The following is a 15681-nucleotide window of genomic DNA, read 5'->3' as shown; positions in this document are numbered from 1 at the left end:
TCTGAATAAGATAGTGCTACCTGAAGAAAAAAAATGCAATTAGTATTTTCTCAGCTACTGTTTTCTGAAGCTTTACATCACATATTGTGGTTAATATGTGGATAGTGTGCATTGCCTSTTTTCTCTGGCAGACTGACAGCAAACAGGTAAACCTAGGGCTTGTGAGTGCCTTGCCAATGTCCCCACACCTGGACAGTGTCTTATGTTAGTTACAGCTGTGGATTATCTGTCTAAAAAATGAACTTTATTGTCTGCATACAATAACTCTAAAAGGTGATTGCTCACCCTAAGTGTAGGATTGAAAAGTGGTGCAATGAATGGCAAATTTTAACACTTTTGTACTTTTGTTGTGTATCCTTTCCAACAACACTAAAACATGAGTTACACATATTGACCATTTCTTCTTTGACTGTTATAAATTGGATAGTTCTTCAGTTTCAAAACACACAATCTCTTCCATAACAGAAGAGATTGTTCATTCCYTTGGAAATCTTGTGACTGTGGCAGACTAATTCAGGTAACTCTTAGCAATGAATCGCTCGTAGTACCGGGGGGCAGTGGGAGAACAGTTGCAGATCAGCYTGCCACACTGCGAGGGGCCATGCAGTCTGTCCTGCCTTTAGCCATCCTTGAGGAGTGGCTACTAGCCCCAGAGACTGAAAAACATGGTTTGATCCTCTGTCACCCTGGATGATCTCGTCCTTGACACACCCACAAGGAGTGGGCTGACCAAGGTGACCAAGCATCCACCCCCTTTTAGCTGCTAGCTGTGAAACCCTAATTGTGCTATTCTCCCTATCCTGTCCCCACAGTAAAGCTGTTTCCATCTTGTTTCTGTGAAAATTTGGTTTGTTCCCTGATATCTCCCATCTGAAAAAGGTGGTTACTGTCATAGAAAGCTTAGAAAGTTTAGAAAGTGAGTGTCTGTGTAGTATAAAGCTGTTGTTGCACTGACTACATGAGGCACTTTAAAATAGTTGGAGAGACTCTGGGACAGTTTAACATAAAAATGTCAGTTTTACAACTTTGGTCACTGTTAAAAGACACTGAAATGTTCATGCTGGAAGAAAAATGGCCTTGATTTTGCAAACACAGGGAGGACTCAGGATTCAGTTTTTCTCTGTGATGATCAGTTTTGAGTTGAGATAGCTTCTCTTTCAAATATGTTATTCCATAGTAGCCCCAGTACCATTTATTTCTACTATGCATGCAAAGCAGGCACAATTCTTTTTTCTGTGTATTTCATACTCTGAAATTTCCTCAGAGGCAGCAATTTTTTAGCACTTTGACCTTGTCAGAACAGACCTTTTCTTTACTGCCACATTACATCCTCAACAAACAGCCTAAAAGAGTGGTGTTGAGTCCACTGGTTGGATTAATTTCTTACCTGTGCTCTACCAGTCACACACTGCCTGCTGAGCTGAGGCTTTCTTGGCAAGCTGCCATTTGATAACTGACATCTTGTCACCATTTCTGCTCTCTCTTCAACATTTCCACTTCTATCTATTCCTTTACGCTTCTATTTCTTTATTGCAGCTGATTCAGTTTTGCAGAGGGATTGTTGATCACCAGGATGGAAAAACATYCCCCATTCAGTTCGAGGCAGCTGTGCAGTGAATTGCATGTGCAGCTGCTTGTATTTAGTTTGGAGGACAGGTATGTTGTACAGCTGTCCTCCAAAGCATGGCTCTATAGGATGAAGGATGCTTTTACCAGTATAAGTTGTGTCTGCACTGGAAAATTGTCCTGTACAGCCAAGTATAAATTTCTGTATTGGAAGGGGTTTCCTTATCTCTCCCACAGTCATCCTTTTGCTCTCAGCCTTTTGCCCTTTGGGATGTGGTTGCCCAGCAGAGTTTCTGCCTTCCATCTCCAGCTGTCCTTGGGAAATCATGGACTGAGAAGGAATCTGAATGCTTGGTAACAAACAATGTCATTGTCCCAGTGAAAAATAGGAGAAACAGTTCTCATAGCTGAGTACTCACTATAGAGTCACCAGTGGTATAGAAAACATCATTCTGCAGCCATCAGCAAAATGCCAGAGACATTTATTTCATGAGTAGAATCACTTGCCCTTCTGYTAGTGAGGTGCRTTGTTAAGACATTGTTAAAATTACACATTCAGTCCACATTTGCAAGTCCCTGATACATGGATCAATGCCAGATAATCCCAGCCATCCATTCTCTGTAAGGTCATGAGAGTTGCCAGCCTGTTTGCATGCTTCAGCACGCAGCACTTGTCCCAAAGCCTTGGCAAAGAACTGCACATTATACCTCAAAAGTTCCCACATTCAGAACAAAATGAAGTTTTCAGCAGCACTTTCCCAGCAGGAAAGAGAAATTGCATATGCCACCCTGCCTTTCCCAGCAGAACAAAGGGAGCCTTTTGTTCTTTRCCATTCAGCTACAGCTTCATGGAAAAAAAGTTGCCTTTGCTTTCCTGGAGGCTCACCTACAGCAACACCTGGGGATTCGCTGTCTCCAGGACACGCTTCACCAACAAAGGGAGAATGGAGCTCTACCTGAGGCATGCTTCCTCCTGAAAACTTTCCAACCCTATCCTTCTCTTCCTTAACCCTAAGTTTTCCCATGTAGTAGAAAAGAAGTGCTTTTCCTCTCTGGGAACCTCCCTAACGCAGAGCCCTATAGCACATGGAGCATCCTAAGGCACTGCTGTCCGCTCCATGCAGACTGTGTGGGAACCACCTGCAGGATGGTTGGGGATCATGCTGAGCAGGAGCAAAGGCAAACCCCTTGTTCCTTTCATATCTCAAATCTGGCTGTCACTGCCTGGCAGGGGTGTGAGTRGTTAAATCATATGCAATATATTTCCTGAAGCACCTACAAGGAAGTTCCCTCCTGCAGCTTCTCACACTCACATGGCCGCGCTGCTGAAGCGCAGCCTGCCCAGCGCTGCTCCCACGGCTGTTTGCCATTCTCCTACAAAACAATCACTCCACTGATACCAGGCTGTACCTTTGCACCCATTATCCCTTTTTCCTGGACCAGCCTTCCTGATGATTCTTCTTGCAGGTGTTTGCCTACTACATTTCTAGAGTGAGAATTTCCAGCTGCATTTGGTTTCAGAACACTGAGGCTTTCTTGAAAATGTCATCATTGCATCCTGAAGTATTTACTGGAGTCAGATTGAGAATATATATGCTTTTAGAAATTTGTCTTTGAACAGAGGAGAACCGTAGCTGATTTCCAGTTAAATTAAGTTATGAGAAATCTGAGACCCATGAGATGCTGCTAGCTCCAAGGAAGGGGATGAMTTCTGAATTTTTCTTGAGTGTTATTCCATGCATCCTAGCGGATCTCACACTGATTTCTATATGTAAATATTCCATATAGAGTTAAAATCAAGCTTAACATGGAGAAAAAATTTTCTGCAGTTGGCAGGACTGCCAGCTGAGCAAAAAAAAATTCTAATTTGTTTTGCTTCTTTATTTTATTGAAAAAGTGAAATTTTGCAGTTTTGATSTTTGTAGTCCAGTTTTTCAGCAGCCAACACACTCCTGCCTGGTGCAGCCAAGCAGGGCCAAGGTGCTCCCACAGAGGGTCCTGCAGAGCCTGGGTTCCTGCAGGGCATTGGGATGARGCAGCATCACTGTATTGAGGAGAGCCTGCTGCATCAGACCCATGCATGGAGCAACTGGGRATGTTAATTAGCAGCCCCACTGCTAATTTCAGGCAGTGTATAGGTTGTTTTCTACATCATGGGTTCAGTGTTGCCAGAAGCACAGCACTTATGTTTACCAGTAACCTCTATGGGAGGCAGATGTTTTGGCATCTTCGAGGGAGAATGTCACAGAACTGGTCCCAAAAACCTTTCAGGTTTTTATTGTAAAGTCCCTAAAGGACATTTATGAAAACAAATCCTTTATCTTTGCACCTAATAGTAAAGCACTCACATAGTAACTTGCTTTTGTTTCATGTTGATATTGCTGCTATAACACAGACAAAGCAGATGAGGCCACACAGAGGTCATGCTGCTGTTACTCGTAACTTCTCTGTGCATGCAGCTGCTGCCTGGTTCCAGCTGATGTCACATTTGCTCTCCAGCCCTGGGGGAAGGCTCTGTGGGCCTTGTTGAGGACCAGCACACAGTTTGCAGCAGCTACTCACAGCCAGAATACTCTCACTCCTTAGCAGCCTCTTGCCAGCTGATCCTTAACTCTTCTGTACTCATTTCCTGAGGTACTCCAGGGTCTTGATTCTCCACATAATGCATAAATCCCTTAGGAAGCTTACTGCCACACACCCCAACACTCAGGGGCTGTAGCCACTGATGGGGATTAATGCCCTTCAGAAGGGTTGAACTGCAATATTTAGGGTGGTCAGAACATAAACATGACCATGTTTACATTTCCAAATGTTTTGCTTGTGGGTGGATGTCAGGTCTACAAAACTATTTGTAGTATAATCACACCCATTATCATCCTGTGGGAATTTGAACAAGTGACCAAGAAGGAAATTATTCCAGATTTGCTGCCAGTCTATGCAGCCATCCATTCATCCTTCCAATGCTCTCCTTATTTCTCCTTCTTCCATATTCATGAACAATTTAAGTCYTTCGTATTCACTTTCGGTTTTGTTTCACTTTAGACTTCTAGCTTTTAAGAATGTGGAGACATTTGTTTTTCCTTCTCTTCAAGTAGGCYCTAAACTGCCCAGGTGACTCACATGGTATTTACAAAGTGAACCCTATATGGTTTCTAATGAGCTGGGAGGAAGGAGGCATTGAAATGGAAAGAGAAGTACCAGAATTCAGGACAATTAAATATTTACTTTGTGGGGATGAAAAACCAACCCTTCTTTTGGGAATAACTTGCTTTTAGTGCCCTGCTTCTTGAAAGCACAGTTATTAGAAATAGCAGTAGGTACCCTTTATTGCCCTGCCTGGTGCACTTCAGCAGGAATGTWATTCAGCCCTATCTTCTTCAAAACTGGTTTGTTCAGTTAACTATTCTTCACCACTGAGAAATGAAAACACCTYTTCCATCAGTTCAATGTACGGGCTCGCAGTGTGAACAAACCCACATCTGACACTGTTTCCACAGCATTGCTGCTCCCACCGCACCCACTACTTGGAAGAACCTGATCCTGCTGCAAATATGTCACCCCACTCGGGCCACCTGCCCAGTGCAGGGCATGGGAAAAGGACTGTGCTGTACTTCACTGCAGCTTTCACTGTTATTAACAATAACAATTACCAAGGAGAGAGTCTAGCCTTTCCCCTTGTCTCTACAAAAAGTACTTCAGTGATTAATTTTTAGCTGCGTGTGGTGCTGCAGCTCGGTCAGGGTGTTGCTGGCCATGTGCTGAAGGTATGGTTGCACTTAAATCCATCCCACAGTGCAGCTGCTTTTCTCCTCTGGTTTCTGGAATCAGTTATTTCCTTCTCTTTTACACCAAATTGGTTGGCAATGGCATACATATGTTAACCAAGCAAATTAATTAATGTAATTTAYTTTTCTCTGCAATACTTGCGCTTTTAATTAATCATAATTCAATTACTAATATAAATGTGTCTATAAATCACTTTGAAATCTGATGAAAGAATGCCAAGTTCCCAGGCTGGGTCGGATGGAAGTTGTGGTAGACAGGCCAAACTCTGAGAAAGCACTTGCTAAGTGTATTCTCTTAGTTATTTTCTGCTGGTACAGCTAGTCCTTGACTGTTCTTGGTAGAGTCTGACCACCAAGACTCCAGGAACTTAGGTGGCTGTGAATCACTGGCATTTCAACACATCTTCTCTAAATAAATACTTTGTTTAAAAAGATGGAAGAAAATAATTGTCTCAGATTTTTCCTCTTGGTATTTGTTGCGTCTTTACAAGGAAAGAGCAAGTAAATGGTAATATTTCTCAACAAGGCACTTAAATTCTTTGAGGGCAAGTTCTCCCTGCTACAAAAAGCAGGTRTACCTTACAGCATAGAAATGTTGAACAATCTCAGTGTCCCCTGAAGAATCTCATTTGCACCAGAATCTGACACACCCACCCCATGTAAAAAGAGATTAAACAAATATTTTATTTTGTCTGAGTCACTGCTTCTTGAGCTACAATTTCCAATGCTTTGTACAATGTTTCATGTTATCTATCTACCTATGTCTCTATGTCTTTTTTTTCTTGCAGAAAGTGTTCATTTTTTCTGGAACTTTTCGGATGAATTTGGACCCTTATGGGCAGTGGAATGATGAAGAAATATGGAAAGTTGCAGAGGAGGTAAAACTGTCCTGTGTTATTTGTCTCCCTCTGGTGATGTGGTTACAGCAGWGTGCAGTGTAGCTCAAATGATTCTCATATTTTACATTTATGTAGAGTTTCAGGAAACAAATGCAGGGAAAGRTTTATTACTGCAATTCTCAAATCAATGTGAAGCCAGCTGAGAGGAGCATCTCTGACAAGGAATTCAGGCTTTTCTATTACTTGTGTCATGGAGGCTCCTCTGCCACGTAAAATAAGAATCATGGAATGTCGGATTTTCCAACCTGAAGAGTTTCTTCTAATTTTCTGTTGAGGTTTTAGCAACTTTTTTTTTTCCCATTCCCAAGCTTAGTGGCCAGAGTTTTTTTCCATATTGCACTGGTTCCCACACATTGCAGCTGTCAGGTGCCACCTCTTGGCTCTGACGGTACTTTGTGGGTTGCAGAGGCATCTCTAATGCCCTGGAAAAGTCAGGTGATCGTCACAKGAGGGAAAGGGCTGCAGCCTAGAAAGCAGATGCCTTTTTCCAAGGTTCAGATGACCTAATTAATACAGATTTAACCATGAATTGGTGCCATCTTCCTTTTTCATTGCAAGTCTCAAGTATCAAAATATGTTCACAAGTGTGGTATTTAATCTGAAAGCTTCCTCCTTTCCCATCCAGGAGGTTAACTCCATCTCTGCTTGCTTTCTTGGATTTTTCTAATTTCTTCCCTACATTTAGAAAAGAGGAAAATAGACACATTCTGTGAGTAATTTACTGTAAATAAAAATGTCATGACATTTTTGTTTAGATGGTGTGACAGCAGCCATCAGACAGTCCTAGTGGAGGCAAGAGTGTGCTCAGTGTTGTTTCTCTGTTTCTCTGAGGCTCAGGAAAAAAATTGAGTGTGGCTCAATATCCCCTTTCTTGAAGAAGATAAGCTCTCCTGCTTTGGAGGATTGTTTCCAGTGTGTGTTTGAATTGAGCTTGGGATTTTAAAAAGCTAAACCTCTTTTACAATGGCATGAAAAAGATTTTATTTTGAAGTATTTATCATTATGCAGTTTGGCAAATCCATATGTGATACTGAGGTTTTCATTGCATGGGTAAGAATGCAAAGCAAATAAGAAAAAAAAGAGCTGTAATGCTTTTTTTCTAGGAGTGATTGGATTGTTTACCAAGTTCATGCTCTTGAAGTCTGGCTCAGCAGTGGCAGTGAGTCAGCGTAACTTGGGGAGCACAGCACAGAAATTAACTGTCAGCTTATCCCAGACCCATGTTGAATGATGAGGATTTAGAGGATCCTCCTGAGAGCAGCATCAGCTTTTTTCACTCCTTGAAATCAACTGCAGAGAACAGGCCTTGTCTGAAGTTTCATTTTTTATTGCCCCCATATTTCAGCACCTGAATCTGTCAGACTTGTGTCAACTTGTGAGCCTAAGTCTTACTTTTGCATCTCCTGTCTGAACCCTATGGGTACATCGAGAGACCTTGTGCAGTTTTAAGAAGAAAGCACATTTTCCAGCCATTAAATGGAAAATTTCATTAAGGACACAATGAGTGTTGAAAAGAGAAGTGAGGAACAAAACATTGGCCTTAATTTGCTTATAAATGAAAGATTGAGCTCTTTMGAAACACAACACATATACCCATGCACCACAGTTTAGTATGGTAAAAGTAAAAGCTAAAGTTAAAGCACGAAGTAGGAATTAAAAATTCTTGCTTTTCCTGGAATGCAAATTAGTAGTATTTAAAAAACCTAAGTGGGATGTCCTTCATAAATTCCTGAGGTTTCATTACATTTTATAGCCTTTTTTAGAGCCATGCAACTTACATATATTTCCTAGTTCTCATATTTTATAAAAATGTCTCTGTAAATTGACAAGGCCAAGGAGCACAATTGATTTGGATCTGTGGAAGATGGAAAGCTTTGCTTTGGGGTGTAAATCTCCCAATGAGAGCAAACAGGAACACTGGAAGAAACAGTCAGAAAACATCTGGGCTGGACTCTGGTTTCTGGTGCAAAGGCAGCAGCTTCATGGGCACCCCTCTAAATGGGTTTTAACCAGTGCCAGAGGGAAGCCACTCATGCCATTAGTAGTGGCAGAAGAGCTTTGGGGCAGCAAAAGGAGTGAATGGAGACACTGTCAGAACTGTGAAGACAGCAGCCTTAGGGACCAGGGTTATTTTCTCTGGTGCTATAATGTAGCATAAAAATTTTGGTAATTTCTTTTTAAGCTAGTAACCAWAGAGGCCTGTTTTCCTTTCAAAAATAACTTTCCTTAACATGTAAATGATTGCCACAGTCAGCAGTAACTATATCTTGCCAGTTTTTCATGCCCTTTTTTTTCCCTCCGGTAGGTTGGGCTGAAGTCTGTAATAGAGCAATTTCCAGGCAAGCTCGATTTTGTTCTTGTGGATGGAGGCTGTGTCCTCAGTCATGGCCACAAGCAGCTGATGTGCCTCGCCCGGTCAGTTCTCAGCAAAGCTAAAATCCTGCTGCTTGATGAACCAAGTGCTCACCTGGACCCTGTGTATGTTTTGTTCATTTGTTCTCCTTTCTAATACGAAATAAGAAAATCTGTAAGGCAGCACCATCTAAAGAGATCTTTTGTAACTTGTCTGGCCTGTTACTAAACCTGATTCCAGTAATGTATGTTGGTAACTGCATGGGGGAATAGGGAAGCCTGGTCACAACCTTAACTCTGTGGCTGAGGGGTATTTTCATGGCAGAGATGCAGCTGGGGCATGGCAGAGCTGAGTCCCTCTGTGTGAGCTCTGCAACACCCAGCCAGGCTGTGTCAGTGCAGTTATGGGCATGCACATTGCAGTCTGAATGCCAAAGTYTGCTTGCCTTTCAGAACTTCCCAAGTGATCAGGAAGACCCTGAAGCACGCGTTTGCCAACTGCACGGTGATACTCTCCGAGCACAGGCTGGAGGCCATGCTGGAGTGCCAGAGATTTTTGGTGAGCATTTCTCATAGGCTCGCTTACTCTTGTCTCACTGCGTTCGATGAACATGCAAAACACACCAAGTRGAAACGATGATGTTTTCTGGATTGATGGGGATCATTCAGGGCAGTTGAGCAATCTACCTACTTGCAGAACAGCAGCAGGCTCTTGTTTGTTCTTTCACCTGAGCTGTCACAAAAACTGTTCAGATGAGCTGGGTCACGCTCTGGAGGAACAAGAAGGAAAGTTTAAGCCAGAAGGAAAGTTGTGTGAGTTATCCAGCTGTGGATCCTGGTACCTTATATTTTTGATTGGCTCAGGAGATCCAGCAAATTCTCATAATCTCAGAGACCTTTACAACTGCAAAAGCAGAAACAGCTGAGTTGACCAATAGGCAKATGCCTGGGGAAGAGGGGTTGCTGATTTCTTTCAATAAGCCATGTAAAYATTGCTTCACATTTAATCAAGGGGACTAATACTGATGTCCTGGAGTATTTCCTTTGTTACATAAAAATGGTTAGTAAAGGAAAGAAAAGGCAAGTTTTGTAAATTGTTCTTAAAAATGAGGTTCCTCCCTCTGTATTTTCTTCACTCTTCTGTAAGAGGGGATCTTAATGTAATTAGCAGAGTGTAACATTAGTCTTCCGTGTCTATTTGATTGGGTGCATTAGCAGAGCAGAAGGAGCACAGTCTGAAGTTAAAGCAGGCCAGTCARCAGGCAGGTTGTACATGCTTTTGGCTGTGCTGCTCCTCTGGGTGTGCTGGACTCAGCCTCACCTCCAGTCACTGGCAGGCAGGCAGCCTGTGCCCTGAAAAGGCTTCCCAACCTCTAGACCACATTTTAGCAACAGAGATGCTGGAAGTTCTTTCCTATCAGACCTGTGCCCTTACCCAAGATGTGCTGGAATTGCAGTGCCAGCAAAGGAGCCTGATTTTCCCTGGTCTCCTGCCTGACAGGGGAGACTGGCACAGCCTTACAGGGCAAGCCTGTTGTCTCCTTCAAACAGAGGTGAGCAGCACTTCCGTGTTTGGTGAGGAGAAAGCAAAGAAAGTCTGGCACCTTCAGCCTTCTCCCTCTGCTTTCAACAGAACAGTTAAYGCTTTATTAACTGGGAGGTTTAGCAGTGCTAGGGGAATGCCATGGTACTTGGAAAAACAAAGGGAAAGTCCAGCAAAGGGACTCTGAGGCAAAACCAAGCCACAAGGAGAAACCAGCCAAGCAGTGGCACTGTGTAATTTGGGCCAGAAGCACTTTCTCCACATGTTCAGATTTTAATGTATGCTTTTGTAGTTGTAATTACAAATTGTGAAGTAGAAATTAGAAATTGTGAATTGGGTTTTTTTCTGTTAGAAGATGTTTGCCATGTCTTCATGTCTCTTCCCTGCTCCCTCAGTTGCATTAACTGAATTCTGTCAGCACCACCAATGCCCATCTAACGGAGTGATGTTTCTCCAGGTAATCGAGGACAATAAATTGCGGCAGTACGAATCCATTCAGAAGCTGCTGAACGAGAAGAGCTCCTTCAGGCAGGCCATCAGTCAYGCCGAGCGCCTTAAGCTACTCCCAGCACACCACAGGAACTCCAGCAAACGCAAACCCCGRCCCCAAATCACTGCCTTGCAGGAGGAGACGGAGGAAGAGGTGCAGGAGACGAGGCTGTGAGATGCTGTGTAGAGAGCCTCTTTGTGGAGTGAATGGTCAGCAGTGCCCCAYGATGACAGGACCAGCACTACTGAAGCTGCCTCAGCCACGCACAAATTCAGCCTGGCAGGAGGTGTTCACTGCAGCGACCGCCTGGGCATGTGGGAATTACTTCCCTTCTGTGCTTAATCATGTGCAAGTTAGTACCTTCTTTGAAGTTTTGCCACTTATAGTGGTGAAACCAGATTTCCTTTGGAAAGCTGCTCTGATTGTGTACAAATGAGATGGCAAGCAGAAGCAACCTGCCTAGCCTGACACAATTGTTCCAGAAAACTAGAAATGTTCTTGTTGGGGTGAGAGGACTAGATAGCAGGAAGAATGTGAAAAACCTAATCAAACCTGGGTGGAAAATAGAAAAATCAGAATGTAAAACACTTCTTTGGATTCACTTCCTGCAAATGAATTAAGGGACAGTCTCAGCAAGGCACACAGAAAACTTCCTCCTCTTTGTTTTCCATGCAGCRACTGTAATTTCAGCTTAGCAGGAAAGGCCAAATGCCACGTGCATAGGTGAAAATGAAGGAAGAGAGGATATTGACTTGGAAGCCAGTCAACATCTGTCATGTCTCCACAGTTAAGGGAGAATTGGTATTTCCTCTTAAAACCTAGGACGCTGTTGACCTGACCCTGCACACTCTCGCAATGGGATGAGTGCAAGCTGACATCAGTATCTAGCAAAAGGCAGGAGTCGTGGCAGTGGACCTGTAATAGTCTGCACAGGTCTGGCATCTTTACATGCTTTTTACTTTGGCCTAAAAAAAAAAAAAAAAAGAAGAAGAAGAAAACAAAAAGGGAAGAAACCTCTCAGAAGTAGACTTTAATAATGAAATTAATTTTTATACTCTTCTGGTTTGCAGTTTTATTATGGAACTGAATGTTCTCTAGCATATTTTATTTATTTTAATATTGTTGCAAACTTTTGCTAAGGAAATTATGTATTTTACGAGTGATCACGTACTATAAAGAAAATATATTTGTATAAAAAGTTTTATATTTGGACTGTTGCAGGGAGATTTTGCTACTAGACTTTGATGTCTAATTATGCTAGAGCTGTTGAAAACGAGGGCAGCCCCAGAGCGTGGCCAGGTACTGTCCAATGCTGTCTTTGTGCACTAAAGTATTCTAGTGATACAGGTGTTTTAGAATTTTTTTTCTTTTAAATAAATTTWAAAAAAGAGAAACTGCCTGTACGACACATTACAATACCCCCCACCCTCATGGAACTGGCACTGTGGACCGATTCTGTTCGTTTCACTTCAGTCATTGCTGCCTACCAAAAACGGGCATAATTTTTAAAAACTGCTTTCTGTTCTTTACCAATCCGGCGGGTGAAAGGGGCTATCGGGGCTGGCTCGGGCGGCACTAGGTGGTGCTGCGGGGCTCAAACACTGCAGCGCGGGTTGTGCTCAGCCCGGGCTCCCTCTCAYCGCCCGAGTGCTGCGAAGGGCAGCACAGGCAAGGCTTGGACTGAACTCTCCGGTATCCTGGAGCAGCGCTGGGGCTGCGCCTGTCCTGCGCTGCCTCCRGCGGGGCGCTGCTGCGGCTCACAGTGAACCTGCGGGCCCTGGAGCCCATTCTGGAGCYGTTCACCGGCATCACTGCTTCCCCTCTAGCTCTGTCCCGCATTACCTACTTTCTGTCCTTCATTACACATGTCTCCTGCAAATATTTGTTGCTGTTTTTTTCCTGCCCTGTCCCGTCCCTCATACTGTATTTTTATGCTTGTCTATCTTCTAGCACTTACCTGGGTCTCCTTCCTTTCTGCGGGGACACCTCCTTGCACTGCCTGATTTTCTCCACAAGGCAATGCCTCTTGCTCACAGAGCATTCTGGATACCCTTGGGTCTCAATTTTGACATGTTACTGTTTCTTCGCCACTAAGCTCTGCTTGCTTTATAACAATGGAAAACCAACTGTATATTGAAGTAGCATCACTTTTAATCCTATCTCCACTCCCCTTATCCCCTCAAATTGTTCACTCACATTGTTGGTGCCTTTTGTCACACAGTTAGCTCTCTGTACAATTCTTTACAGAGTATGTGGACAAGCTTGGCTGGGAGGCCTGGGCTGCTGCACTGTGGCCAAGCCCAAGGAGGCATGCCAATGATTGCTCTGTTTCAGGATGTTACTCAGAGTCACAGCAGACACACCAAGTGGGGGAGTTTGTTATCTAAATAAACAAGATGATCAGAAAGATCAGCAGAAAAGAACCGCTGTGTCATCAGAACCAGCGCRTGCTTCAGAGCTTGCACAACTAATTGTTCATATTTTGTGTCGTTGTTGGAGTTAGAAGGTGGTAGGTAATCTGGACTCAGCAGACAAGGACACATTTCAGGAAAGAAAAAGATAAATACAGCAGGAGCATGTAGTAGATGGGACATACAGATGTYGCTGATACAAACATGCAGCAGAAGGACTTTGAAGAAAAAAGTAAATTAGTTGAGTAATTGCCCCCACCCTGGGCCACAACACTCACTGAAACAAGTTCTGCCATCAGTGCCCAGCTGCCACCATCACACTGCCTGTCCTAAAGAGCCCTGGCAAGTTGCTGCCCTCTGAGGGCAACTGAGGGAAAAGTGTGCTSTATCTTTCAGTCCCGAACCACTGCTTCAGCTCCTTTGGAGTCCAGGCTGAAACAGGAGGTAAGTTAGTACCAACCTCCCTGAGGAGGAGGACACAGCCTCTCCTTCCCAACAAAGGTCGAGAAGAGCACATGACCTTCTAGAGTGAGTGTTGTACTTGCTGTCAGGGGGATGACAGCTCCCAGGGCTGCCTGAAGCTAAGCTGGGAAGTTGCACATGCTGTTCGTGATGGAAAATGGAGCACAAGAGGGAAAGGAAAAAAATAAAAAAGAAGAAAATGAGGCCATAAACAGTGGAAGAACAAACAATGACTTCCATAAACACAGGCTGAGCATTATTTAAGGGCATTTTTCTTCTCAYGTTCTTTGCTTTGCATGCATTTGATAAAACAAAATGGATATAAAAAATGTTCCTGCAAGACCACTTCATTAAAACCACCTGTATGGAAATGTGGGTGTGTACAATGAACAGCCAAACAGAAGAGCATGCTGACTTTAATACTACACATGGAGATTTGATTTTGCAGCCTGCTACAAAGGAACCAAAAAGACAAATTTAGAAAGAGATTCTGTAGCTGTCCTTAAGTATAGTAGAGAAGSGTGGCCACAATGCTACTACAGCACTAAGAAGCTCTTGGAAGAGCAAAGGCTAAACAAGGATAGCCTAAACAAACTTGAACTATACACACTTACCCATTGTCATAAATCTTCCAGACCAAATAACTACACAAAGTAGCTTGATAACGGTCATTAGCGGGAACTGCTCAGTATCTCACTGGGGTCAAACAAGACTGCTATTCCACAATTTTGCTTTCACAGTTGCTTAACTGGTGTCTTACCAGCTGGCTTTATTCATTAAATATCCATTTCCAAAGTCTTCCTTGTGATCCACCTCCTCCACAAGCCTCAAATCCCTAGGCTTTTTACATCAGAGCTGCTAAAAACCTGATGGCCCTCAACACTTCTTGAATTCTATCTACCCTGTTCAAACAACTGGCTTAAGTTATTTTYTGAAATGTACCTTGGAAAAAGTCCTTAAAAGCATTTCTCCACATTAATTCTGAATTGCTGTGAATTGCTGTAGGTAATTACAGAACTACATAATTTGGTGCATTTTATTTATGTAAAAAGTGTTCTAGTGATTTTTTTCCCCTCATTTTTCTATAATAGATTTGGTATTTTAGCTCTACAATTGCTTGGCTATGATTTAACATTTGGAAAAAAAGCCCACACCAATTTAGAACTGATGTACAATTRTTCATTAACGGACCATTAGCTGCTGCCTAAAAATATCTTGCCAATTAAGTAATGCAATGCAATACAGTAATACATTTCCTTTACAAACCCTCATGTTCTCCAAAACCAATTTCCTGTTCCTARGATAAACAATATTTATACTAAGTTCATTCCCTTGGCCTCACTTCAACCTCAAAATACAGCCCTTGTGAAATGCAACCCGAGGTTTCTGAGTGATGCTACAGCCCAGTACAACCATACCCATACCTTGTGCTCCCTTAAAGTCACTTTGACTTCACATTTCTGAAGAACAGCCCACTTTATAATTCTAAAGTCTCTTAACTATGGCTTGACCATCTTAAACATCCCTTTAGCTGGAGTTACCMCGAAGAAAGTGATCCTTCAGCCTTTCTCCAAGCATTTTCCACCACCAGGGGCTGTCTTGCTTCTGGAGAGCTGGAGGGTTTTGATGTATTTTGTAAATCACTTGAGCTGTATTACATGAAGAGACATGCCTCAGGCCTGCTGGTTTTGCTGTTACCGATGGACTTTGCTGCCTCTGTTGAATGATGGAGTAGGTTTCTTCTATTTTTAATTTTGGAGTTTGGGCTCAGCAGYCCAAAAACAAAGGCAAATAGTCTGATGCATTCAGACATTTGTTTAAGGAGCATATTCCACATTCTTGTTAAGAAATAAGAACCACAGGGGAGATGCTGAAAGCTTTTATTTTCAGGGCTGGCCTGAAGGGGAGAGCTGGAAAGTTTAGTACTTACCAAAGTTGATGGATGAGAAGTATCTTTCATGTTCCTCTGGTTGAAGACATTGAGATGYGTATAAAAAGTGTAGTGTATGTAGTCAGATGAGGGCTAAATTAGGTTTTTCATTGCTCTGGTGGCCTGTTGGATAGGTTCAATCTTAGAAGCTTCCCTGTACTTTCTGAGATGCTCCTCCATGGAGGAGTTACTCTGTCCCCAGCAGATTTTCACTCACAGTACAGTACTGATTAGTTTTCATTT

At 42.9% G+C, this 15681-nt stretch overlaps 1 protein-coding gene across 1 annotated transcript in view; it reads left to right on the top strand.

Annotated features, from left to right (window-relative positions):
- The window catches only part of CFTR (CF transmembrane conductance regulator), an 87092-nt gene extending 75052 nt beyond the window's left edge, over positions 1-12040 (top strand). The window contains exons 26-29 of the mRNA XM_057390465.1: positions 6140-6229; positions 8556-8728; positions 9056-9161; positions 10603-12040. Coding sequence (XP_057246448.1) covers positions 6140-6229; positions 8556-8728; positions 9056-9161; positions 10603-10809 — 576 coding nt within the window. The 3' untranslated portion in view covers positions 10810-12040. The remainder of the gene's footprint in view (positions 1-6139; positions 6230-8555; positions 8729-9055; positions 9162-10602) is intronic.
- The last annotated feature ends 3641 nt before the right edge of the window (positions 12041-15681 follow it).

Source organism: Malurus melanocephalus, unplaced genomic scaffold (genome assembly GCF_030028575.1).
Source record: "Malurus melanocephalus ecotype Western Australia unplaced genomic scaffold, MMel_1.1 scaffold_27, whole genome shotgun sequence".
Lineage (NCBI taxonomy): Eukaryota > Metazoa > Chordata > Aves > Passeriformes > Maluridae > Malurus > Malurus melanocephalus.
This window is presented reverse-complemented; position numbering and strand designations above follow the sequence as displayed.